Here is a 27,595-nt window from a genome sequence, read left to right on the forward strand (position 1 = left end):
TCATTATTTAGAGAATACTTTATTAGTTTCTGTAATCAAACCCATGTAGATAAGACCTTACATATTTAATACAGTGCGTCACCCCTGTACAAATGGAAAAAATTAAGTTTAACGTTTCTAGACCAATATGGCTGTTAATTTCTGTACAATGCCAACTCAACACAGTAAACTGGGATACTTTTTCCAAAGTTGACAGCACAGCTAAAGTTTCCAAAAATTCAAATTATATATATATATGTATATATATATATATTTATATAAAAAGACCAATAGCAGTATGTTATGCATCAATAGCAGCAACAGCTTTTCCAGGTTCTGCAGTCATCTGAATAAAATTATAGAGACATCCAGCACACTCCATTTAAAAAAAAGGGGGGGGGGGAAGGTAAAAAACAAAACCCCAGAAAATTGCAAAGTTCTGTTACTGTTGTGGTACCTGGCACCATTTTTTAAAATTAGCTTCTGAATCATCATCTGGAAATAAAACATTCTAGAATAACATCATTAAAAACAGCTCTGATAAAGCACGGTCACTACTACGTATCATAAAGCAGGTACAAGATATTTTACATTCACAGAGGTATGATACAGTACTGTCCTATATCTATAATACTAGAGGATACAATTAAAAAGGCATTATTTGAGACTTGATTCTACTTTTCCAGCAGAGGGCCCAAAGGATGGCATGACACAGCTCTGTAAAGAAATGCACCTTCTTAGGATTTCCTTTAATTAGTGGCACAGTTCTAGGTACTCACTGTTCTTCATAAACACCAGCTAAAAACTGGTTTAAAAAAAAAAAAAAAGAAAAAAGAAAAAAAAAAAAACCCAGAACCATGGGATTCATACAAAGATGACTGAGTGGGGCAAGGAAGACTCAACCTAACTAGCATTTTACCAAATCTGTCATGTTTGAATGGTGAGAGCTCCATGGAAGAAAGGAGATGCTAAGTAGCGCTTCAAAGCTTCGGACCACAACCAAAACAGCATCATTTCAAACAGAAGCAGTAGCCAAACACTGCTCACTGTGATATGGTTCAAGGATGCTCATATCAGTATTTAATCATCTGCTCATTCATCCAGGAAGAAGGGGAGATCAGTTACTACTGTACTTTGATTGTGTTCGACTCAATCACCATGTTATAAAAATAGCAAGCTGCCATAATAAAAAATAAGGCTCCTCTATCCAGCACCAGTTATCTTCAGTTCTTCACCTCCAAGCCTACAAATGCCATAACCATATCCAAAGAACATAAGGGAGCAAAAAAACCGCATCTGATGTATTAGCTGGGACCATCACACTGTTCAGGCTGAGCTATTCCTCTGCTGTGTTATTTTCCTTATATTTTTGGTGTTTCATCTAATCATAAGGATTTTTAGGTCTAAATTATATGCACTCAAAAAAATGGGTGCATATATTTATATATAAATTCTGACTGAAGATGTGTGGCCATCAACCGAGCGCATGTTATATAGTAGGTACAAGCTTGCAAAGCCTCATTTTTACTGGTACAGCAGCTATGTGTCAGTGTAAATTGCTCCTATGTCCCTTGTATATCTCCAAGCTCTGAACAGGATAATGTCACAGACCATTTTGCCCCTTTGGCTGCTGGCATTATCTGATTTAATTCTCCATGTTTTCCCTCCCCCCACCCCCAATCCCCTGCAATAAACCATAGCCTTTAAGATTTTGTTTCTTCGGTTTTGATCGCCTGAGGTTTGATTGGTCCAGTTCTAACAGGTTTGGTGGCTATGGAGGGTGCAGGGGGTGGCTTTTCTTCTACTTTTTCCTGACAGACACCAGGAGGGTCGGTCAGTGTTTCAGGAGGTTTACTTGAATCACTGTCCACTTTCTGGGCTTTGCCTCCTATCTGTTTGCTCTGTTGCTGTTCAGAGAAGAACCGTTGCGTGGACTGAAGAACCTCTGCTCTCTGCTTTGCCTTAAAAAATAAGAAAGAATAACTGAAAATACTGCAGCATTACCAAAGCCTGTCAAATCAATCTTGGTTCAAATTCTTTTACCAATCACAAATCAGTTTTCCCCACACTGGTTTGGCCAAAGCCAAAAGGTACCTCATTGATCTTTGAGCTTTTAATGCATAGATTTCTTCCTATTTTTGAAATATTCCATGTGATTAAAAAAAAAAAAAAAAAAGGAAACCACAGGACCACCTCCCACCACCTTTTCAAGGTTTGCCCTCTCATAAAATAATAAAATATAAATTGCTGCTGATTTGTATCTTCTCTGGAACAATAAGCTTATTGATATTACATTTTATTTAGGGAACCTGTTTGCAAATCTGAAAACATACATGTAACACTTAAAACTTCTAGTTATCAATATGTGGTCTACAATAAAATGAAAAGGAAGCACTTATATTGTGGCATTACCAACACCTAGGACCAAATGTCTTGTGGCTGAGTCCTCTTCCCACAGCTCTCTTCTGCAGGGGAAGAGCATCAGAAATTAGTAACTACGACTTCACTTGATCACTAAGTTCTGATAGCTCCTACCACATTCTGAGCTGGTAAATAATTTCTTAGTTTTGACTATGTGCCCCCAAAAATATACTTACGTCAATCTGTAAATTTTACCACTGTAACATTCACAATTAAAACTTAACTTTCCATCCTTCTTGCATATAAAAAAAAAATGCTTCATGTTCTACAGGTAACCTGTACTATCCAAAGATCTGAAGCAATTTTCAAGAAGCTTGTACCCTTTCCCACCCCATTACGATTATAAAGCTCTAATGTTATTTCCAACATGGGAATATGTGAAAATCAAGAGCCAAGGAGCCAGAAGCAGAACTGGAATCCAAGGCCAAATAACTTCCGAAGATTTTTACTCACACTGGTATTTCTAATTATAACAAACAGATGGAAATCCTAGGCATACAGCCTTAATAAAAGTAGATAATTATTTAATAAAAGTTTTGCTGCTGGGTAGTCTTTAGGGATTACTCAGGATCAGAAACACTAGGGATGTCGCCCCCAGAAACTTTAATCAATCAATCCATCAATCAAATTTTCGAATAGGATTATCATAAACATGTTTCTAATTCAGAGTAAAGCATTACTATGCACATTTCCCTGTTTGAAAGCGGTAAGCTTTTCCTTCTTCTAGTCTGATCTCATGACATATATAGTGATAAAACAGGCAAAATTACTAAGATCCCTGAAAGTCAAGCCTAAAGTAAATATAGAAATAAATGGATTCAACTGGCTGTACTGGCAGACACGTAAGGTTTATGCTACAAAACTGTCCCCACACAGACTCCTAAAGGCACTCTTTCTGCATTAGCAAACCCCATGTTTATCAGTGCCTTTCATCATGAAGGATCCCAAAGTGCTTTTCTGAGTTCTTCATCTAAACTGCACAATCCACTGTGGAATACAGCCACCTCATGTGGTGGGCCAAAAAGGCTATGAAAACAGTTTGAGAAGAAAACTGTACTTCGATGACTCATAATGGAAAAAATACCAAGATAGGTAACACATCTTACCCATTCCAGAGTTTTCATATAACCATGATTTATATTTTAAGCTGCTGGGAGGAGGAGAGTCAGGGGAAAGGGGGGAAGAAAATTAAAAAAAAAAAAAAAAAAAAAGAAAATGGGGAAGTCTATAATAATTCATATTACTTCTTTGCTATTCCAAAAAAAATTTTGCATCTAAACTCAGATCTCCCTCAAATATTTATCTGATAACAATTCATTTGGCCACAGTTTAAGACATTAATGCGTTTCCTGACTACAGTTGCAAAAAAAAAAGAAAAAGAAACAAAAAGAAAAAAAAGATGAAAGGAATGGGAATGGGGCAAAAAAAAGAAAAAAAAAGGGGGAAATGAATAAAAGTAGTTAGCTTGGTTAAGTCTACTAAGACAATGAATGCCTGGATATACAGTTATGGGTCCAGAGGCATTTTAAGACATGGTTCAGAGACAGATTCTTGATCTGTTGGCTGTTAACACTGTACTAACCTTCATGTCTTGTTCAGCCTTCAACGCAGCCTGGGCCTGATTACCTCTGACTCCAGATAGTGATCCACAAGGACCCCTGGCTACATGTGGCAAACGAGCATGGCTCATGAGGCCTGTGGTCAGCGGAGGAGGCATCTGACTGGCCAGTGCCATTGGTGGCCTCTGAACAGGCGCTGGGAAGGTGTTAGTATGTGGGGCTCTTACCAATGGAGGGACCAGGTTAGGCTGAGAGAGAATCTGAGTGAAAAAAACAAAACATACAACATTGAACTGTTAAAAAAAAAAAAAAAAAAAAAAAAAAAGAAAAAAAAAACTGCCAACTAGACCAGGTTGGCTTATCCCAGAGTAAATCTGTGCCCATCCTACCAGTGAAAGGAAGTGTATGGATTGTGCCACTTCATTAACAAGGACAAAGAATAAACAGGCCATGCTTGGAGAGTTTAACAGAAAAATTAGGCAAAGCATGCTATGGCACTTCAGTTGGTCCTAGCATCTCAGTTGTAAATTCTGAAGGGGGGGATAAAGACTTTTAATTAGGCTATCTTTTTAAAAGGTACAGTTACAGAAAAGGCACACACCTGTAACAAATGTAATCTGAAGATAAATAAAATCAATACTAATTCAACAAATGTTAATTTCTCAGGAACCAGTTCTAGTTTGTGAGAGTTCTTAGTTAGTCCTTTTATATGATCAGCAAGGGGAAGAGAAGCCAATATTTTTATACATATATTAAAACACCTTCTTGGAAATTTTATCTCAATTGCACATAAATATCTTAAAAACAAAAACAAAAACCAACTTCAAGCACTGGGACCCTTCGCTGAGAAGTCAACTCCTTAAAAAAAGTTAAAAGGAAAAGGACTCAAATTATCAGAGCTGTGTGGGGAATCTTAAAACTATTTCTCTTGTCTGCTTTAGAACTAAACAATTACTATGTCTGGCTATAAATCGCAGACTATCTTTATAAAATAAATTTATTGTTAAATTCAGAAACTATTTTTTATTAAAAACTGTACTTAACTGGCTAACATAAGGCAAGATCACAATTTATCCAGATTAGCAACTATTTTTAAGTCAATTAATACTCATTTCTTAATTATATCTGCCCACCTGGGGTGCAAACTGTGTAGGAAATGGTTGTGTCATTCTCACAGTGGCAGGGGCTGACTGGAACTGCTTCTGGTAGACAATGCTGTTCATTTTGCTGGACTGGCTGTTCGGACTTGTAGAAGTAGCCCTTGGGAAGAAGCCGTTACTAGTCAGTATAGTAATACCAAGTAAATAATGCTGTTAGATTTTTGCAAACACTGTTCTTAGTATTTTCATCATACTTGGTAGTTGGTAAAAATTACTGTGATGAGTTACCAAAACATTCTGGTAGAAGAGAGACATTGGAGGAGCAGAGGTAAGAAAGGATACCAGTTACCAGTTAAGATTGGCTGGTTTGAAACCAGCTTGGACAATATTTTTTAAAAAATTAGCCAGGTTTGGTGGCACGTGTATGTAGTCCCAGCTACTCAGGAGGCTGAGGCAGGAGGATTGCTTGAGCCCAGGTGTTTGACATTGCAGTGAGTTATAATCATGCCACTGCACTCTAGCCTGGGTAACAGAGTGAGGTTCTGTCTCAAAAAAAAATAAAGGAAAAAAAGATCTGCTCTGTAACAAAAGAATTTACTTAAAATATAGTACAATAAACACATTTCAAATAATTTAAAAGCTTAACATTTTAGACAAAACTATCAAAAAGAATGTCTTAATAATTCCTTTTCTGCTTGGAAAAGGGATTATGTCACACAGGACTGATAAGTATTTAACAAATAGTGACCAAATTGGAATTTCATAAGCAAATTTAAATGCCCATTTTACCGGAAGGGACTAGATGTTGGTGTGGTGCTTCTACCAGCGATTGGAGGTGTGCCTGGTTTTATATCAATGCCACTTCCAAAGGCTTTTAGTTCCATTTCAGACATCTGAGGAAAAGCATAAAATAAACTTAACATTTCTTTAATTCCATAAGCTAAGTGCTGTGTTTACATGTCCTATATGTGAAGACGTAATCTAGGAAAGGGCAAAAAACCTTAGTACAAAACTCCTATAGTCTTATTATGGAATTACCAGACCAAAGAGACTTGTAATAAAATAAGCCCAAGAGACACTATAAATCCAATTCTTCCAACAAATTTGTGAATTCTGTGTTATTAGGTAAAAACTAGATGGGGCCAAACACATGAAAAGTAAACAGATAAAATGTAAATACACTGGGGTTTGAGATTTGTTTTGCAGGGTGGTAAGAACCGACACATTTTAGTTTTTTAGATAACACAAATGTATAGATCTGAACACACTACCTTAAATTCTCAAACAACCTGTGCAAATGTCTCTTTACTTACTTTTCCTGTGGTTGCAATCATGCTATGCTGTGTTCCAGCAGGAATTAATCCTCTGAAAGGCTGGCTTACTTGTGCAGGACGGCTCAGACTCTGAGCCTGTGCTTGGGGAGTGGTATGCTGTAATGGGGGCTGAAGAGTCTGAGGCAAAGCAATTAGAGGTTGCCCTGTAGATCCAAAATTAGGCAAGGAAAGCTGGGATGCTGGTAAAGGTACTGTAACCTAGAAAATAAGTAAAGAGAAACTGAAGCAATTTGTTTCTGTTTACTGCAGACATACTCATACAACTATACACAACTCTTCAAATACTTTTGAGTAAGATTTAAAATAGAACACATCGGCTGGGTATGGTGGCTCATGCCTGTAATCCTAGCACTTCGGAAGGCCAAGGGGGGCAGATCACGAGGTCAAGAGATCGAGACCATCCTGGCCAACATGGTAAAACCCCATCTCTACTAAAAAAAAAAAAAAAACATACAAAAATTAGCTGGGCGTGGTGGTGTGTACCTGTAGTCCCAGCTACTTGGGAGGCTGAGGCATGAGAATTGCTTGAACCCAGGAGGCAGAGGTTGCAGTGAGCCGAGAGCGCACCACTGCACTCCAGACTGGCGACAGAGCAAGACTCCGTCTCAAAATATAAAAAATAAAATAAAATAAATAAATATAACACATCCATCTACTAATATATTTCACATATTTCTTTTGCTTAGTGACTACAAGTTGAGTATCTCTAATCTGAAAATCAAAATCCAAAATGCTCCAAAGCTTTCTGAGAGGCTGATATGACACCACAAGTAGAGAATCTGACACCAAGTCCAGGCACGGTGGCTCACGCCTGTAATCCCAGCACTTTGGGAGGCCAAGGTGGGTGGATCACTTGAGGTCAGGGGTTTGAGACCAGCCTGGTCAACATGCGGAAACCCTGTTTCTACAAAAATAAATAAATAAATACAAAAATTAGCCAGGCATGGTGGTGGGCGCCTGTAATCCCAGCTACTCGGGAGGCTGAGGCATGAGAATCATTTGAACACAGGAGATGGAGGTTGTAGTGAGCTGAGATCGTACCACTCCACTCCAGCCTGGGTAAGGGAGACTCAGTCTCAAAAAAAAAAAAAAAAAGAATTCAACACCCTACCTCATGTGACAGATCAGTCGAAGTGCGGTCAGAACTTTGTTTCATGCATAAAGTTATTTAAAATGTTGCTTAAAATTACCTTCAGGTTATATGTATAAGGTATATATGAAACAGGAATTTCAGGTTTAGACAGGCCCCACATCCCAAGACACCTCATTATGTATACGCAAACATTAAAAAAAAAAAAAAAATCCGAGACACTCCTGGTCCCAAGCATTTAGGTAAGAGACACTCAACCCTCAACCACATCTCCATTCTTCTATTAAAGGTACAACGTAGTTTAGTTAATGCTACTTGTAGTGAAGAATATAGAAAGTGAAAGAATTAGAACTATCTTTGAATTTATCCACAGGACATGTCAAATAATCACAAAGTACATGGGGACACAATATAAGTAGTATTCACAAGTTTCCAAACAGATATTTTACATAATGTTTTCAAGGCTGGTCAAAATGAGCTATGAGAAGAACAAGAATCTCTGTTTTCATATAAACACTGTATTTAATCTGAATGTCAATAAGATATTCCCGAATTATCACTCCCTAAAATAGCAAACAAAAACAGTTATAAGAAAATGACTAATGACTTGTTCCCCCACCAGCCCTCCACCACTTTTAAAGAATAAGCTAATGAAATTATTAGAGGAGATAGTTTTAAATGCACCATACACTTTTCACTGAAAATTATTATTGCATTCATACACTTAAGAAAGTATTTGCCATTTATACTCGATCACACTCTGCCACACTGTTGTATGTATGCTAACCTGTCAGATGGGTCTTTGGGAGGCTTCTCCCTAGCACTAATGGGTAAGCCACCTAAATCACACTTACATGTAACTATATTCTGGACAATGGTTTTCAAAGTTTTATATTCATGGAATCCTTTGTTAAAATAGAATAAATAATTACACGGAAACCTAGCAGCCAGGTGTGGTGGCTCAAGCCTGTAATCCCAACGCTTTGGAAGGCCGAGGCAGGTGCATTGCTTGAGCCCAGGAGTTCAAGATCAGCCTAGGGCAACGTGGCAAAACCTTGTCTCTACAAAAAATACGAAGAAAAATTAGCCAGGCATGATGGCATGAGCCTGTAGTCCCAGCTGCACAGGAGGCTGAGGTGAGAGGATTGCTTGAGCCTGGGAGGTGGGCTGCAATGAGCCATGATCACATCCACTCTGGCGTGGGTGACAGAAAAAAAATAAAACCCCCCAAACCAACAAAAAACCTAGAAGATGTAAAAATACAGGAATGACTGAAGTAGGGGGTGATGGTGGTGAGAAGAGGGGTGTCATGAACCTGAAACCCCTTCTATGTGGACCCAATGGAATTCTTTATGACAGCTCAGTGAACAGTTTAATGACCACTCCTCCATCTTTCCTTCATGGTTCAATTTAAATTCCCAAACAATCACAAAAGCAATAAAATTAATAATAAAGAAAATTGAGGAAATTTACCATGCCATAGTTTACCTGCTGGAGAGCACTTGGTGACTGGGCAGTGTTATAAAAATTTGTCTGACCAGGCTGTTGTACTTGTCCAGAATAAAGATTTGAAGCCTGGGTAAGATTTGCTCTAGCCTAGAAAAAATTTTGTAAGAAAACATGAGTAAAACTGAAAAAAATTTCAAATTCAGAGACGGAGATTATGACTTCAAAGCAATGTCTAGCAATTTTTCGTATTAGATAAAATGAAAGGACTTTGTTTTTTTCATTGCATCTTTTAACATGTTTTCTTTTAAAAATGTTTCCTTAAAATGATCTGTGGCATAGGAATACAATGAGTGTGCACTGTTCTAGTCCCCTGACTTACCTGGAGAAGATGTGTGTCAATCAGCTGGGAACCTCCTAGTCCTGATGCCTGCCCCAGTTGATGTTCATACAATATGGGAATAGGCTGGGTATTTGATGTTTGCTGAAAGGCAAGACCAGATTGTGCCTTGGCAAGTTCTTGGTGTTGGACAGTTGGAAAGTTGTGAATAGCAGTCCCAGAAAGGACCACAGATGGCTGGGATAAACTGCTTTGCATAAAAGCTGGCTGAGATCTACATAAGGATTAAAGAGAAAATATTGTTAGAATCTCATCTGGAATCTGAAAATCTTAACAATGCAAATCCCAAATGACCCAATACAGTCATGTGCTACATGACATTTCAATCAATAGAACACATATATATTGATGGTCCCATAAGATTATAAGGAAGCTGAAAAATTCCTATCACCTAGTGACATCATAGCTGTTCTAACATCACAGAACATATGACTCAAGTGTTTTTGCTGGTGCTAGTATTAAATATAAACAAACCTACTACAGTCATATAACAGTGCAGTACATAGTTATATACAGTACATAATATCTGATACTGATAAAAAGAATTATGTTACTAGTTTATGTATTTACTATACATTTTGTTACTTTAGAGTGTACTCTTTCTACTTAAAACAAAAAACTATAAAACAGCCTCAGGTAGATCCTTTAGCAGGTATTCCAGAAGAAACCATTGTTAACATAGGACATGACAGCTCCGTGTGTGTTTCTGCCCCTGAAGACTTCCCAGTGGGACAGGATGTGGAGGTGAGGTAGATGAGAGTATATTGATGATCCTAGCCCTGTGTGGGCCTAGCCTAATGTGTGTTTGCATCTTAGTTTTTAACAAAAAAGTTTAAAAAAGTTAAAAAAAAAAAAAAAATTCAAAAAACAGAAAAACGTTAACAAAAGAAAAGGCCAGACTTTGTGGTTCATGCTCACAATCTCAGCACTTTAGGAGGCTGAGGTGAAAGGATTGCTTGAGGCCAGGAGTTTAGACCAGCCTGGGCAAGAGAACAAGACCTCATCTCTACAAAAAAATAAAAAATTAGGTGGGCACGGTAGCAAGTGCCTGTAGTCCTAGCTACTTGGGAAACTGAGGTTGGACAATGGCGTGAGCTCAGGAGTTCGACGTAGTGAGCTGTATGTGTCACTGCACTCCAGCCTGGGTGACACAGACCTTGTCTCAAAAAACAAACAAAAAAACAACAAAAAAAAGAAAATATTTTTGTGCTGATGTACAACTGTTTGTGTTGTAAGCTAAATGTTATTACAAGAGTCAAAAAATTACAGTAAGTTGAGGTTGATTTATTAAAGAAAAATTTGTTCTTACAAATATAGTGTACCCACAGTGTACAGTGTTTATAGACTCCACAGTAGTGTACAGTAATATCACTCGCCACTCACTCACTGACTTACCTAGAGCAACTTTCAGTCCTGCAAGCCCCATTCATGGTAAGTGTGCTATACATGGTAAGTACCATTTTTAATCTTGTATGCTATCTTTTTATTGTACTTTTTCTGTTTAGATTGTTTAGATTTCTACGTTTAGACACAAATATTTACCACTGTGTTACAACTGCCTACAAAATACTAAGTACCGTAAAATGCTGCATGCATTTATAGCCTAATTAGACACAATAGGCTGTACTCTATAATAGCCTAGGTGTGGAGCTGCAGGCTATACCACCTAGGTTCCTGTAAGTACACTCTATGATGTTTGAAAAAGGATGCATACTTCAGAATGTTTCCCCATCACTGACACTTGGCTGCACTCTAATTAGCTCAGAAATCAAGAAAAGAGGCAGAGAATACAGACTGTGTCTAAAGCAACTTATTTCAAGATTTAAAGCCCTGTATACAAGGAAGCTTCACATGTAAAAGTCCTGTGAAAAGGCCTGTTCTCCCTGAGAAGTGGATTGCTCTCTCCTTTCGAATAGTGAGAATAATTCTCTTTTTGTGTTCAACACAAAGTTGAGAACAAAATCTCTTTTTCTCTTTGGCAACTTTCTAATTTATAGCACCAATAGCCCCAACTTTTCTTATTTGTATTTCATTACTTCCCCACATATATTTTTAATATAAATGGCCTAGCCTCAAGATCTTTATGGAATAAAGCACAGTAATAGCTCACGTCAGAATTACCCACAAAGATCAAGCAAGCAAACAAACAAGAACACAAACCAAAATCAAACCAAGCCAAAACACACCCCTCAAAACAAAACCATAATGCCAGAATCTAACTCCAGACTTCCCTATCATCTCTGAGGTGGATGCCTCCAGTCTACACTTTTAAGATGCAGAGATAAAGAATAAGCAACTAAATCAAAAGTAGTGAGTGGGTTAAAGAACATTATGTTTTGTTGTTTTATTAAAACTGACCTATGTGGCAGGAACAAAATCCACTAAGAAAGAATGCTAGTCTAGGATCATAGCAATCTTTACAATATCTACTTATAATTTATGTTTCAAACACAAGGTAAGAAAATATGAATATACTGTTATAAACTGTCCTGTCTTTGTAGAAGCCAATTCAGAGACTCCCTAATAAATACTATGCTGATTAGGTTAAGTAACAAGCAAGGAATGTTTAGGGATAAAATAACTGCTTTCAAAATCTAAACCTGTACTTTCCAATGTGGTAGCCACTTGCCACAATTACATATGTGTCTTATATTATATTTCTATTGACCAGGTCTGGTCTTAAAAAGTCTGTCTTCTAAGACAATTAGTGAAATGGGGATTACAAATACAGTACATTGCTACTCCACCTCCCATGGCCTGTGGAAGACATTACTAATTAATCACTGTACTCTTTTTCACAGTACTAAAAAGTGGTTGTAAACTTTTCAACAGTGTTTCAAGCAGCCAATACAATTAAAAGGAGACTGGCTTGTGAGGTTAAATCTAGCTGCTATTCCTGTGTCAGAAATTTTCAAGTTTTATTTTTAATATAAATTCCAAGATAATCCCAAATACAAGACTTCCTTTAGCTTCTAGTTGGGGCAAATAGTTTTACTTCTAATGGGAGAAAATAACGAAACTACCTGAGAGTAAGATGAGGAGGGAAGACCTACAACAGCTATATAGGTAACGACACAGGTGTATTAAATTTTACTAAAGTATCTTTAATCAAAAGGTAAAAATAAAAGCCACATTTATGAGGTTTACTAATGACTCAGCTCTCTGTTAAGAAAGTTTCATTAGCTGAATCTGGCTTCTCTAGGAGTATCATTATGGTAATATAAAACATACTGTATTAACTGATGACAAGTTTAATCTGTAAAGTATGGAAATTCTATCTGAACTCACTTCTGAAAACAAATTCCTAAAAACAAATGCACAGACTTCCTAAACCAAGTGTCCTGAATGTAACTTATTTTTCTTTCTGATGATTTAAGGCCACCATTAAGAGGATGGATGACAGCTATGCCATGAGGCACTGCTCCTACTATCTGACTCTTACTCTCACTCTTCTTCCCTCATTAAATTGGAAACCAGAGACACTGAGGGTTGAATCCAGGCTCTGCCACTTTATGTATAACCTTAGGTTAAAACAAAACAAAACAAAACAAAAAGCCCTCACCCTCTTCAAGTCCTAACATCCACATGTTAAATGAGGAGGACTTACCTTCACACAGGTGGCTGTGTGAAGACTAAATTTAGTTAATGTATGTGAAAGGCTGAATAGCTATCATATATAAGGAAAGTTAAAAAAAAATCAGTTTTCATTATTTCCCTAATTGCAAAGGTAACTTACAGTGCATCTGAGTGAATTTTTGGAAAAAATGCTTTCTTCACTACATAGCATATTTGTCACCATTACTTCCATGCTTTGATATTCTTCCCCTCTCTGTTCTGTTATATTCCACCCTGTCCTATACCCCCTAACATAATGTAGTTAACTGCCATGCCTCAGCTCGTACGTAGAGGAGATTCAGATATATATAGTTGTTGGTAGCCAGAAGGCACACAGACTTTTAGGTTCTTTAAGCAGCTATTTTCTATAATTTCTAACAGTTTTGGGGTTGCTGTTGTTCACTACTTCAAAAGGTTTTGAAGGCTGACTTTCTTTAATAAGGTATGGTTGAAATTACCAGAGGCTGAGGTTCATGACATATAATCAACATGCTCAACTAGCCAATGTGGTTTATAGCAGTCATCCTAGGTTTTTTTGGGAAGGAACAGTTATGGATTACGGCAAGGAGGATCAGTAGTTACAATGTTTTCAACATCACTACAAAAGTAACTTTTAAAGCATTTACCTATATGGTTGAAGTGAAGAGCTGAACAATTCCTGAGCCTGGGAAACAGCAGGTCCAGCCCCCAAACTCAGTTGGGCTTGATGCTGCCCTTGCAGTGGTGCATAAATAGGGATTGGAATCTGCTGAACTGAAGTTGGCTGCAATGCATTGAAAAAGTATGTAAACATATTATATATCAACATCATACAAATAAATCATTAACAATGGAATATAAAAATTTGAGACATGAAAAGAGTAAGATGAATACTATATATCAGCTCCATTTTCAAACAAAACTGAATGTAAACATCTAAATTTCCCTTTCAACCCACTGCTTATTCTACATTGTTAATATTAAGCTCTGGTAAATTTGGGGAAATTTTAAAATTTTGCTTATAGAATATCAAGGTAATCATGCGTAGCTTGTAATTTCAGAGTCTATTATTTATGTTCCAAGGTAACTATTATAACCACAGAAATGCGAAGGAACAAACATAGGATGGAAGAAGTCTTTGATATTACCTGAGAGAGACCTGGTTGGAAACCCTGTTGTTGAGCCAAGGATGGTGGAGCCAATCGCGCATGTTGGGTATTAAATAAATGACTTGTGTCCATATAGAAGGCTGGGATTTGAGCTGTAGACCGTCAGGAAAAACAAGCAGTAATAAGTGTCCTAATTTCAGAATTTTCCAAACAGTAAATAAAAACCAAGTTTTGTAGCAGATTCCAAATTAAGTGCACCCTCTGAAAATTAATACAGCCATGGAAAAACTAAAAACATGACAAGAGGCAAACGTGAAAAGATGGAAAACTTCTAGTAGACAGGTAACTAGTACTTGTGAAGGCATGAGAAAAAATTTATATACTGCCAATGGGGTATAGATACTCAGATTTTGTCAGTGGTAAAATTTCACATAATCTACTAAAATTGAAAACGAATCTACCCATTGAACTGGCAATTCTACTCCAATTTTAAACCTACCTACTAGAATCTAGCAAAATATTTAGAGGATTGACATTTAATTTTAAAAGTTTGGTATAAATTCTAAACACATTTCTATGTATGTACATACTACTTTGTGACTTGCTGTTTTTTTTTTTTTTTTTAACAGTCTCGCTCTGTCACGCAGGCTGAAGTGCAGTGGCACGATTGATCCCAGCTCACTGCAACCTCCACCTCCTGGGTTCAAGTGATTCTTGTGCCTCAGCCACTTGAGCAGCTGGGTGTGTGCCACCACGCCCAACTGATTTTTGTATATTTAGTAGAGATGTGGTTTCACCATGTTGGCCAAGTGGCTCTTGAACTGCTGGCCTCAAGTGATCTGCCCGCCTCAGCCTCCCAAAGTGCTGGGATTACAGGCATGAGCCATGGTGCCTGGTTGACTTGCTGTTTTTATACAGTAGTATGTTCTGCAGAACTCCACATATTATAATGACGAGACAGGGTCTCACTCTGCCAGGCTGGAATGCGGTGGCATGATTATCACCTGGCTCAAATGATTCTCTCACCTCAGCCTCCCAAATAGCGGGAACTACAGGCATGTGCCACCACATCCAGCTAATGTTTAAAATTTTTTTGTAGACGTGGGGTCTCACTATGTTGCTCAGGTTGGTCCTGAACTTCTAGGGTCAAGCAATCCTTCTGCCTTGGCCTCTTGAAGTGCTGGGATTATAGGTATGAGCCACCATGTCCAGCCTATATATTGTTTTTAACTTGTCATTATTAGAAATAATACTGCAATGAATACCCTCACTTAACCTCTGATAGGTTAAGTGTATCCATATGAGATTCCTAGCTAAGAAACTGTTACTACAGTACGTATGTACACTTATATCTTCCAAGACACTTTTAAAAAGAATTACGTCAATTTAGGCTGGGAGAGGTGGCTCACGCCTATAATTCCAGCACTTTGGGAGGCTGAGGAAGGAGGATCACTTGAGCTCAGGAGTTCGAGGCCAGCCTGGGCAACATGGTAAGAAAACGCTGTCTAGACCAAAAATGCAAAACAAACAAACAAACAAACAAATTAGCTGGGCATGGTGGTGTGCTCCTGTGGTCCCAGCTACTTGAGAGGCTGAGGTGAGAGGATCACTTGAGCCTGGGAGATGGAGGTGGCAGTGAGTCAAGACTGTGCCACTGCAATCCAGCTTGGGCAACAGAGCCAGACATCATCTCAAAAAAAAAAAAGAATTACGCGAATTTAAATATTTACAGCAATGTACTTTAAGAGCCTTATGCTTAGCTGAAAGGTTAAGAAGAGACAAAAATAGGCATTTTAGTCTTCAATTTCTAAATTCCTTATATTCAAGCCTAAAAACATTACCTGCTGCAGACTGAGACACATAAACTTGCGGACTCTGTTGTTGCTGGGCAATAAGGGAAGGCATACAGCTTAACTGTGAAAAATGACTTGCAGAAGGCAGGCTGCTTGTCTGCAACTGCTGAGGTTTCACTTTACAAATATTTGGAGGGTCTGATGTGGTTGTAGATTTTGTGCTCAAAGAAGAGGTAGTGTATGTACCAGCTCCTATATTTGGGGAAGCAAATAAAGGGGAAAACAGAACAAATTTAAAAGTGTTGCTATTGCTCACAGTACTAACCAGAAACTGCAAAATTAATGTTTCTACCCATCACGTACTTATATACTGCTTCAGGCCAAAAGTAGATGAGGTAGCTTACAAAACAAAAGAGTAATTATCACCAAATGCAAATATGACTAGAAAATATGGAACAGTAAACAACAGAAAATTAAAACAAGAAACAAAACACAACATTCATAAAATGAGGCCGAGAGCCTATATAACTATTATAGTTTGGCCAGAAACGACTTGTTTTTTAATCATCACAAAGAAGAATAGGATACATAATCAAGAGCTTCATTCACTTATGACCATAGATACAAGGACACAAAAGGGAAAAGTGCTATCCCTTAGAAATAATTACGACTATACATGGGCCTTCAGAGATCTCAACTGGTCCTAAAATGCCACATATACTTAAGGCTGGATTTCTCTCTCCTGTAAAAACTGGCCCATGTTGAGAGCAGGAGCATAAGACCAGCCTGGGGAACACTGTAAGATCTTGTCTCACACAAAATCAAAAAATTAGCTGGGCATGGTGGTGCCTGTAGTCCCAGCTACTCGGGAGGCTGAGATGGAAGGACTGCTTGAGCCCAGGAGTTTGAGGCTGCAGTGAACAGTGATGACGTCACCACACTCCAGCCTGAGTGACAGAGCAAGACATCATCTCTTAAAACAAAAAACGCAACTCCAAAAACAACCAAAAAAACAAACAAAAACAAAACAAAACCACCTGGTAGATAGTAATATCTTTAAAACAAATGAAATAAACTACTTAATAAGTAAATAGAATTATAAAACTTAGGTGTTAGGGTCCATTAGTTTTATTAATAAGCTGTTATGACTGTATTACTGGCCCAAAATGTCAATACTGGTATTTGATTAAAAAGTAATATATAGTTATCATTATCTTCAGATGATGTTCTACCTGAGAGTGGACCAAAATTCAAGTGCTTCTATCCTTCTAGTAATTATCTACCAGTAGGATGACTAGGCAACAAGGGCCTTGTTTAAAAAATTATCCTAGTCAAGCATAGTGTAGGAAATCTAGACCTGGGGAAACAAGTTAGTTGGGTTCCAAAGAAAGAACTAGGAACCATTATTTCCAGACCTTCCTACCACACTCTCCTGTTTCCTTTACACCACCTTCACTAACCCCTCCATCTCCAAGTAGACTGGGGCTCAAGCTAGTCTAGTAAGCGTAAGAGAAGATGCCTTGGCACATGAGTGGTGGAGGAATGCTAGGAAGGGTTTTAAAGTGAAAAGAGATATAGTTGGAACACAGTTTCATTTAAAATTTTAATGCAGCATAGAATCATGGGAGTTTGTGTTAATACATACTTCTGATTACAGACAATATCAAAATAACTTGTATAACCCCAAGACCAGCTTTTTGGTAACTAAAAATAGCACGGTGGGTTGGAATACTGAAAAGCAATATTGAATGAGAATGAGTCAAATTAATTTATATCACTGGAAAGGAGCTTCCTACTGCTTTGGAAGCAGATAATACTGAGAAATTAATACTTGAAATTAAATTTTATTTTTTCAACAGAAGAATCTTGGTTCTACACATGGTAAAAGGAAAAGGGTGTACTTTCTAGAGTCAAGCATTTTGGAAACACCCATGTTTCTTGAACTGTAAGGCCTCCAAATAATGAAGTTCAGTGAAAAGATTGTGCAATAGTGAAAATTTAAGAAAACCTAAGGAAAAAGAACAAGAAAAGCACCTTCTAACTTTGGGCACCAACGGACTCTCCTAAAAAACAAAATAAAACAAAAACGAAACCAAACTAAAGCCAAAACCAATGGATTACATCACTCAAATAGCAGAGGCTGAAAATTCTCCATCCCTAACTCTTTATCAGAAAATATGTTACCCCAACAGGTTTAGGCCAATAGCACCTTCAAATTAGACACAGATTGTGAAACATTTAAAAAAGGTGTGATTCTCTGTTATTTTTGAGCTGATCTAGTTAGTTTATATACATAAAAAATGACAATCAAAACGTGAACTTCCTAGAAAAATTTAGAGGAAAATGACACTTTAAAAAGCAATTACTGGCCAGGCGTTGTGGCTCACGCCTGTAATCCCACCACTTTGGGAAGCCGAGACGGGCAGATCACGAGGTCAGGAGATCGAGACCATCCTGGCTAACACGGTGAAACCCCGTCTCTACTAAGAATACAAAAAATTAGCCGGGTGCAGTGGTGGGCGCCTGTAGTCCCAGCTACACGGGAGGCTGAGGCAGGAGAATGGCATGAACCCGGGAGGTGGAGCTTGCAGTGAGCCAAGATTGCGCCACTGCACTCCAGCCTGGGCGACAGAGCAAGACTCCGTCTCAAAAAAAAAAAAAAAGCAATTACTGGCCAGGCGTTGTGGCTCATGCCTGTAATCCCAGCACTTTGAGAGGCTGAGGTGGGAATACTGAATACTACTTTTTTGGGAGGGCTGGGTAAACAAGAAAAGACCATAAAAATTGTTAAATAATGTAAGATATTTAAAGAAAGAGTACAAAAAAGTTCTACCTGATAGTGATGTTGTAGGAGTGACTGAGGCAACAGGAATCTGGGGCATGGATGCACTTGAGAACGAATTATAATTGGCAGTGCTTGGTCCACTGGCACTACTGCTGACTCCAGTTGCAATTGGAGGTGCTGTGGAAGTTACTGGAGACCCCTTTTCCCTTACATTTGGAGAATTCTCCCATGCCTTGCGTGCAGACTCCATCTGCAATAAAATGGACATTTCTTATAGTAAAAAAATGATGTTAATACACAAAATACGTACTTATATACATGTATCAGTATTTAAGTGCCACATATAATCTTTCAAAAACCACGCACACACAAAGATATTTAAAGAAAATCTAAGACCCTAAGACCCTAGGGATTTCAGACTTTCCATTTGCCTCTTTATCTTTGCTCCATTACTCAAATTGGGAGTGTAAGAGTGGGGCTTAGTTATATTTCTACAGAGAACTTGTTGATGGTTTTAGAAAACAAGTCAGTGTACTTTAAAGTCACAGCTCCTGTATCATTTAAACATGAGCCCCTATCCCTACCAGTGAATAATGAAAGGCCCTTCCCAGTAAATATCCATTCTCTCCATTGTTTCTTTTTACTCCAATGCTTCTTAAATGGCAAATGGCAGGCATCTTTTGGTTGGCTGCTTCATGCTCACAGTGTTTTAAAAGGCAAGATAACAAGATAGGTTTTAGGCTTGGGTGCAGTAGAAATGCTTTTGTTTCACATCTAGATCTCAAGCATTTCATCTACCAGATGTAACCATTTGCATTTATGACCCCTGGTTTCAGGTGTCTTTTCTTCTCCTAGTTTCTTAAAGGGCAGAAAATGGCCTTATTTCAATCTAGAGCAGCACTATTCAGTAGTTTTCAACAGATACATATGTAAGTGCAGATCAAATATGTAATTTTAAATTTTCTAGTAGCCACATTTAAAAAAGTAAATACAGAGATTATATATTTATTTTGAAAACATTTAATTTAACCCAATATTTATAATATTATAACTAAAACACTAATGAACATAAAATTGAGATATTTTATAAATTTTTTTAATATTAAAATTTCAGATGCAGTATATATCCAACATAATCTGTAAGATCCAGCTGCAATGACTTACGTGAGAGGAACTTTTTCAAGTTACAAATTTAATACCACTTTGTGGGTCCTTAAAGTATCAGTTTCTAAAATTTTATTTTGGTTATAAGAATTTTGAGAAATAGAGGCTGGGCATGGTGGTTCACGCCTGTAATCCCAGCACTTAGAGAGGCCGAGGTGGGTAGATCATGAGGTCAGGAGTTTGAGACCAATCTGGCCAACATAATGAAACCCCGTCTCTACTAAAAATACAAAAAAAATTAGCTGGGCGTGGTGGTGTGCGCCTATAATCCCAGCTACTCAGGAGGCTGAGGCAGGGGAATTGTGTGAACCCAGGAGGCGGAGTTTGCAGTGAGCTGAGATCGTGCCACTGCACTCTAGCCTGGGTGACAGAATGAGGCTCCATCTCCCACCAAAAAAAAAAAAAAAAAAAAAGGTTTTTGAGAAATAGTACATAATTTACCCTGCCTTCCTTTAAAAACACACTATTCGTAATTTAACCTTTTCTTAAGACTAATTGTTATCATTGGATATTTAAAATACAGAACACTTTTATATTTGAGAAAAATCTAAAATCTTTTCTTTTTCTCAAAATCACCTGGTTGATTTCAAATGTTTTATTTTAAAATAAAAGCCTTGGGGGAATTTAGGAAGTAAGCTATAACGTAATTTACCTGGACCATCTGAGATTTTGTGGTTTAGGGCAAGTTGACAGAGTACAATGTCTTTCATGCCAATTTTGTTTTACTAAGAACATATAAATTAAGTTATAGCTAATCAAACTTACATAACATATAGGCCACATGTATGTATACAGGCCACAGTTTGACTTGATTCCATTCCTTAAGCAGAAAGATAATTTAAAGTTTTTATTTTTGGAAATTCAGTAAAACTAAAAGTACAATTAGTTAACTATACTCATTTTTTCATATTCTGTCAATGATGTTCATAAAAACTTGACATTGTCAATAGGTTCTTGGAAACTGTGACTTTAAGCACAACAATGTATAATCAATATTTTCTCTCATAAACTTAAAAGTTGCAGTTTCCATGAACCCACTGATAATAAGTAAGAATTTACTATGTAATATAACTTTTCTATGCTTTATATATTACTACAATAAAAAGGACATGGCAGAGGAAGTAAAAAATAAAGAAATCAGAGGTTTTAAGCTAATGCAATTTGATTTAAATTTAATTCTCAGTGTATATATTTCTTCTTGGAATGTTAAAAGCATAAGTGAAAGGCAAAGTTGAATAGGTATTCTAACGAAATAAATACTGGCTTAAAAATAATTAAAGATGACACTATATTTGCTTATGTGAAATTAGATTATTACCTTGCTAGTGTAATGACAAAAACCATATAAGTAAGACTAAATAAGGAACGCAGATTGAGACAATCATTCAAGCCAAAAGACAACAGAAAAGGCTGAACAGGAATTGGCAGTAAACAGTAAAGACTGGGCAAAGACAGGGATGGCACAAAGCAGAAGCTGTTGTCTTACAAAATTTTACGACCTCAAACTTACATTTGCTAAGCCTCTTACAAAGAAGTTGGGCAGAGAGGGGAGAAGATAAGGGGACAAAAGTAGTATGAGTCCAAAATGAATACTGGCCACACTGTAAAATAACAAAGTTCCTGTGATCCCAACTGAAGACCATCAAAGAGATTGTCAACCAGTGCAACATCAGGAAGCCCTACCATATTAGAGATTAAGGACTTGCCTGGATTATGAACAAAGAACACCAATGAGATAAATAGACTTAAAAAAATCTTCCCTTGGCCAGGTGTGGTGGTTCACACCTGTAATTCCAATACTTTGGGAGGCTGAGGCAGGTGGATCGCTGGAGCCCAGAGTTCAAGACCAACCTGGGCAATATGGCAAAACCCCATCTCTATTAAAAAAATTTTTTTTTAATTTAAAAAAAACCTCCTTTAATTCCATGTTTGCACTTTTTTAAACGACTGACTACTCCAAAGATAAACTGATTTAAAACACTCTCAAACAACACAACTGTAAAAAAATCATTAACATAGCTCAAAATTACAATAGATTAAAAATAAGCCAAAACATTTTGACATCAAAAAGTGCTGAATATCTTTTCCCTTCTTATTAATTATCCAAAAAACATCAACTGAAAATCTTCTGATGTCATTTATAAAGCATACGTGTTAATTATCTTCCCATAAAATAATCATACAATGTTCATTCAATTCACACATAACTTACAGCGAAGACAAACAACATTCTTACTATTATCAGTACTTAATATTTTGGTCACAATCATAAAAACATGAAATTGTAAGATTGCATTTTTTGTATACAAACCCATATATCCAAAAATTATTAAGATATCTGGGAGGAACTTAAACATGGAAAAATACTCTCCTATATTTTTAAGAAAAAATTCACAAGCATAATAGGTCTCATTTTAAATATGAGGACATCACATCACCACTTAGTGGTATCAGAAGCTAATAAAACTTTAAGGTATAATTTGACAGCACTCTAATTCCTCAGCTTAGTATTGTTGCTTACCACATAAATCTAGTAAAAATACCACACGAATATTGTTAACTTATGTACCCTTGCATGCAACAATTAAGGACTCTTAGAGATGAATGTTGTACATACCTTGAAGGTGAGGCTGAAAGTAGTGGGAGGAACTGAAGTTAGGCTGGAGCTCTGTTGTATAGTCTCCCTCTTAGGGAGGGGAAGGGTGTTGGGCAGGGGCACCTGAAAAGGTAGGCAACACATATCACAATCTAACTATGTGTCTACTATGACAGCCCCATTAAAGACAATGCTAAGGTGTTCTAAGGGTAGTGTTTAATTTTCATCAGAGCTAACAGAAATATGTGATTATTTAAGAGTCACATTGTGTTTATAGTAGTTGGTAATTAAGGATATCTCAGATAAAACTTCTGAAGGGAAATTATTATCTGTCTTTTCATACGTAAATTGGCAGAGAGTCTGCACCAGATATAAGGTGTATACTCAGAAGGCAGTGCTTCTCATATTTTAATATGTACATAAATCACCTGAGGATGCTGATAAAATGCAGATTTTGATTCAATCGGTCTATGCTAAGGCCTGAAATGCTGGGTTTCAAACAAGTTGCCAGGTGATGCTGATGCTGCTGGTCTACAGGCTGCATAGCAAAGCTCTAAGGAATAAAACCTTCACCATATATAGGGCATCTACTGGCTCCAACCAAAAGTATTTAACATGACAGCAAAAATATAAAACATTAATCTCTTTCCTGCAATACAGTAAACTTTTTTATAACAAGATTCAAGAACAAAAGTAATCTTGGGAAGAAAGTATGGACTATTAGCACCACCTCATTATAATAAAACTGTTCTGCTATAGTAATAAAATTATGGCAAATATTGTTAGAAACTCTAAGATATTAGAAACTCACTGCCTTTATCTCTGGATCTTGGGACTTTATTATGTATTACGTTTTGGATGGTTCATTCAGTTGTTCAGTAAAAATAACTGGGATGCTTGAGAGTTTTAAGATAATTACTTTGTGATACTATGGACTACCTAACGGAGATTCTTTCATACATGTTGAAAGCAGCTGTGCTATGATAATCCAAAATGCCACCTGCATTTAATCTTCAAGACATTCAAGATACAAGATGACTATACTATTAATACTACTAACCAACATGTATCAGTTAAGACCATAAAAAAAGTGTATTAAGCCCCAATAAGAGAAATAAGCCATTTTCAAGTATAATTTAAAAAGACAAAAGTTCTATGTACAAAATGGAACCCCCAAACAGATAAGTGAAAGAAAAAAGGACATCTCAAGAGGTCCTAAATTTTTTCCCATGTAGGACATTTGTTTTTAACTCGACATTGAGTTCAGAATCACCAACACACTTGGCACAAGTAAGCAACACTGTGAAATCCTTTGAAACTGATGACCATTTATAATGCTCCCTGACCCAAACTGATCTTTCTGTGTTCAAATATACACTGGCTACACTGCTAACAATTGCACGCAGACTGTTCACCTATATATGAGACTAGGTCTCTTGCCTCCACTAGTTATCAGTATAGAAGTCACTCAATTAATTAGCCTTACAGATCACACAGAAACCATCAAAATGCTCATCTGGATATTTTCAGTGAATTTTAAGGGTTCTGAGAATAATAATTTTTTCTTCCTTATTCATATTTTATAAATCATTTTCAGAGGGTAGTCTGGCAAAAAGCATCATATACTTTAAAAACCAATATCGTAGAAATATTCTATATATTTTTAAAAATGAGAAAAGACACAAAGTATAATTAAACTTTATTGAGATTTTACTGATTGAATATTTCATAATCTAGACAGTGACATCACAGCACTTAAACTGAAAGGAAGTCTTTTCTTCCTTCCCAAGTCTTCCATTATTTTTCACAGGAGGTATAAGGAGTTAAACAAAGAAAAAAAAAATATATATACATATATATTTAAACCACTCTCATTTTAAAAAGTGGGGGGTGGGTGGGGTGGGGAGGAAAGTTGAACAAATCACATTAATCAGCTCCTAGAGAGCTCTCAACACCAAGAAAAAATGTGTGACTCACTCCTTTCTAATCCTTTTCTCAGCTACATATTTAGTACAGTCCTTCAGCTGAACTACAAAAATTGGATCAAGTGACCCCTAATGCAGCTCACCTTTCTAAAATTCCATATACTTGATGCTAGAGGGAAGAATAGAAAGCATAGAAAAAAAGAAAGAAGATAATAAAGATTTTTGTACTCAAAATGATAGTTAAAGCTCTTTGTGACAGACCTTTAAATAGTTATCTGTAAAAGATTTTTTTTAAAAAGGATGATCAACATTTTAGTCTGATACCCTTTGCTTATTATAGAAGGTTATATTTAAAACAGAGAGCACTAACCAAATTTCCATCACATCTGCTCTCCAAAATAAGGACCATGCAAGTAACTTTTAAAATGTTCTTCTAAATAAATGACACTGTACAACTATGGCAAGCTACCTAATGTTTCTGGGCTAACAATTTTTCAACTGTCAGTAAGTGAACTAAGCAAAATGATGAACTGTACAGACTTTTAAACACAACCTTGAACTATATTAGTAACATGGTTGCTCTAGAAAACTAGGTCCTAAGTTACAACATGACTTAACATCACCTTATATTAGAGCATCTCAGAGTGTTTGGTGTACTTATGTATACAACACATTATAGGTCAAACTACACAAAAGGAATGTTGTTAACACATTGGTATTTTTTTTTTTTTAAAGACATACTTGATTCTTTGGGAATTCTATAGTTGTCTTTTACTTCTAATTTTAGTCATCTCAAATAAGTTAAATTTCACTTAATTATAAAAAGGTTTTATATAAGAAAACAAAATCACCAACCATTCATGTTCAATTTGTAAAATTTAAGAGCTAAAACAACTTCTTACCAATACCAGGTTAATAAGATTAGTATTTATATGAAACCAAGCCCGCACACCCCAAACCTTCATCTTAAATGGAAAGCAGATGGCTTTCAGAGGAAAAATAAAAAACCTCAGCTTTGATTACTTTTACTAATTATATTACAGCGCTCCTAAAAACAGATTTACTACCAACTCTTTCCCTGAGCTAAATATTGATCGCTACAGTAAATAAAACATGAAATAATGTACTAGATAGTAATAGCCAGGTTCCAATCCAAACTTGCCACATCTCAAACTGATTACTTACATTATTAACCAAAGTATCCTCCATCTTTGTGTTATTAGTAGCCACAGTGTTAGGCAGAGAAGAAGAGGGTGTAGTATAGTCTGTTACAGACTCCTGCGAAGTAGTAATAGAAAAAGAAAACACATTTTAAACTGAATTAATTGCTCACTTTTTTTTTTTTTTGAGTCTCGCTATCACGCGGGCTGGAGTGCAGTGGCATGATCTCAGCTCACTGCAACTTCTGCCTTCCAGGCTCAAGTGATTCTCGTGCCTCAGTCACTGAAGTAGCTGGGATTACAGGAATGAGCCACCATGCCTACTTAATTTTTGTATTTTTAGTAGAGATGGGGTTTTGCCATGTTGGCCAGGCTGGTCTCGAACTCCTGGTCTCAAGTGATCTGCCTGCCTCAGTCCACCAAAGTGCAGAGATTACTAGCATGAGCCACCACACCTGGCCAAATTGCTCACTTTCTAATGATAGCCTAATAGTTGTAAAGTTGTTCTGGAAGAAAGCAGGAGAAGACAGCAGACTTTAAGACTCAACTCATTCAATTAATTAACTAACAATGGAATAATACGACACAGACTCACCATCAAAATGACAGCATTTCAACTACTGCTGCATTCTTGTACATTTAGTACCAGGAGACTCTGTCAATAGTACCAAATATTTATTTCTGTGGGTTATTAAAATAACCTTTTATGTGTTTCCCATGTTCATTCTATAGCTCACTATCAATTACTAAGATCTTAGTTGTTGCAATTACTTAGGTTTTAGGGTATACGCCTTGTTTCCTGTCACAAATCTCATTTTGAAATATGGCAGAGTAGGACCACATAAGCTATTATTTATATGATTTCAGTTGTATGGCAATTAAAAAGAGAATAATATTCAGATAATATAAAAAATTGCATGTAACTTTTTTCTCAGTGAGTTTATGTCCCAGAGTCAACATAAAATGGCAGATAGGTTTGCTATTCCCACAAGTGTCAGTTCCCATAGTTAATCAACATATCTTGTCTTAATGAGTATTTTTAGATACATGTTTCATTCAATGTGGCTCCTAAATGTGAGTTAACAGCCTCTAGTGCTCAACCAAAGAAACAGTTATCTGTTCCAACTATGAAAGAAAACCGACTATACTGGAGTTACTAAAAGTCTGCCTTACTTCCTGACTTTAGAATGTCACCAGTGGGCAAGATAAAGTTCCACAGTAATTCTATTTATATTAAAAGTGATACAGAGCCATCTTTCAAAGTATTCCAATTTTGTGTAGATGTTTTTCACTTTAAACTACTCAAATAGTCCAGAATTTAGAGTAAGTTTCCTCAAAAAGAAATATAATTTGCTATAAAGAATTTCTTTAGATTACATATGCATACTAGGAAATAAAATCTTCTTTGTAGAAATAACCTCTAGAGTTATATGCCTCAGCAGGAAAAAAAAAAAGCAGACTGTTGCTGTTCTTCTCATTCATTTTAGACATGGTTTGCATCTACTGAACTGGAAATCCCTACATGTGGCTTACCTTTGCATTAGTACCATATTCTGCAGATGATACCGAGATCATTGTTCCTATTTCAGCAGACATTTCTGAGACTGCTTTAGTTTCCTTTGTCGTGACAGGATCTGTGCTTCTGACTGTAGCTGGGCTTGGTTTCTCTTGTCCTTCTGGCTCCACCTGTTGGGCATCTTTTACTTTTCTATTTTTTAATGAACGTTCCTTTCCAATGGGACCAGGTTTATGTTCTTTGTTTTCTACTGGACTCAAATCTGGAAGCTAAAGTCAAATGTTTATGATAAAACTATGTTTATGATAAATGAATATCTTTCATCATTGCATCATGATCAAAGATATTCATTAAAACTAAGTTCAATTTTAAAACTATTATTTGCTCTTCATGTTATTGGCCTTCATAAAATTTTATCTGGATTATAAAGTATATTTACCTTCTGGGCTTTGATAGGTCCTGCCCGTGGCTGCTTCTGCCGCTGTTCTTTAGGTTCAGGTATCTTGTCAGCAGATTTTTCCGAAAGCACAGGAACAACTTCATTTTCATTTCCATTTGAAGCTGGAGCACCAAACTGAATTGTATCAGCTCCAATTTCAAGTCCACTTTCTTGACCATTCTTCG

The 27,595-nt window shown here is 36.7% G+C and overlaps 1 protein-coding gene across 3 annotated transcripts; it reads right to left on the bottom strand.

Moving 5' to 3' along the window:
• On the bottom strand, positions 1-27,595 carry LOC112635403 (protein PRRC2C-like). 3 transcript variants are annotated; one of them, XM_025403546.1, is made up of 15 exons: positions 27,411-27,595; positions 26,989-27,240; positions 25,481-25,573; positions 22,392-22,493; positions 18,659-18,860; positions 15,874-16,077; positions 14,072-14,184; positions 13,571-13,707; positions 9,312-9,543; positions 8,972-9,079; positions 6,373-6,591; positions 5,849-5,952; positions 5,093-5,219; positions 2,392-2,444; positions 1-1,940 (listed from the first exon to the last, which is right to left on the bottom strand). In XM_025403546.1, exons 2-15 carry the CDS (start codon positions 27,049-27,051, stop codon positions 1,868-1,870), a joined length of 1,830 nt encoding a protein of 609 aa, XP_025259331.1. In that variant the 5' UTR covers positions 27,052-27,240; positions 27,411-27,595; the 3' UTR covers positions 1-1,867. The 3 variants fall into 3 exon arrangements, with proteins under 3 accessions (XP_025259331.1, XP_025259318.1, XP_025259326.1); XM_025403533.1 differs by lacking the exon at positions 2,392-2,444 and adding an exon at positions 3,983-4,219; XM_025403541.1 differs by lacking the exon at positions 2,392-2,444.

Source organism: Theropithecus gelada, chromosome 1, assembly GCF_003255815.1.
Source record: "Theropithecus gelada isolate Dixy chromosome 1, Tgel_1.0, whole genome shotgun sequence".
NCBI lineage: Eukaryota > Metazoa > Chordata > Mammalia > Primates > Cercopithecidae > Theropithecus > Theropithecus gelada.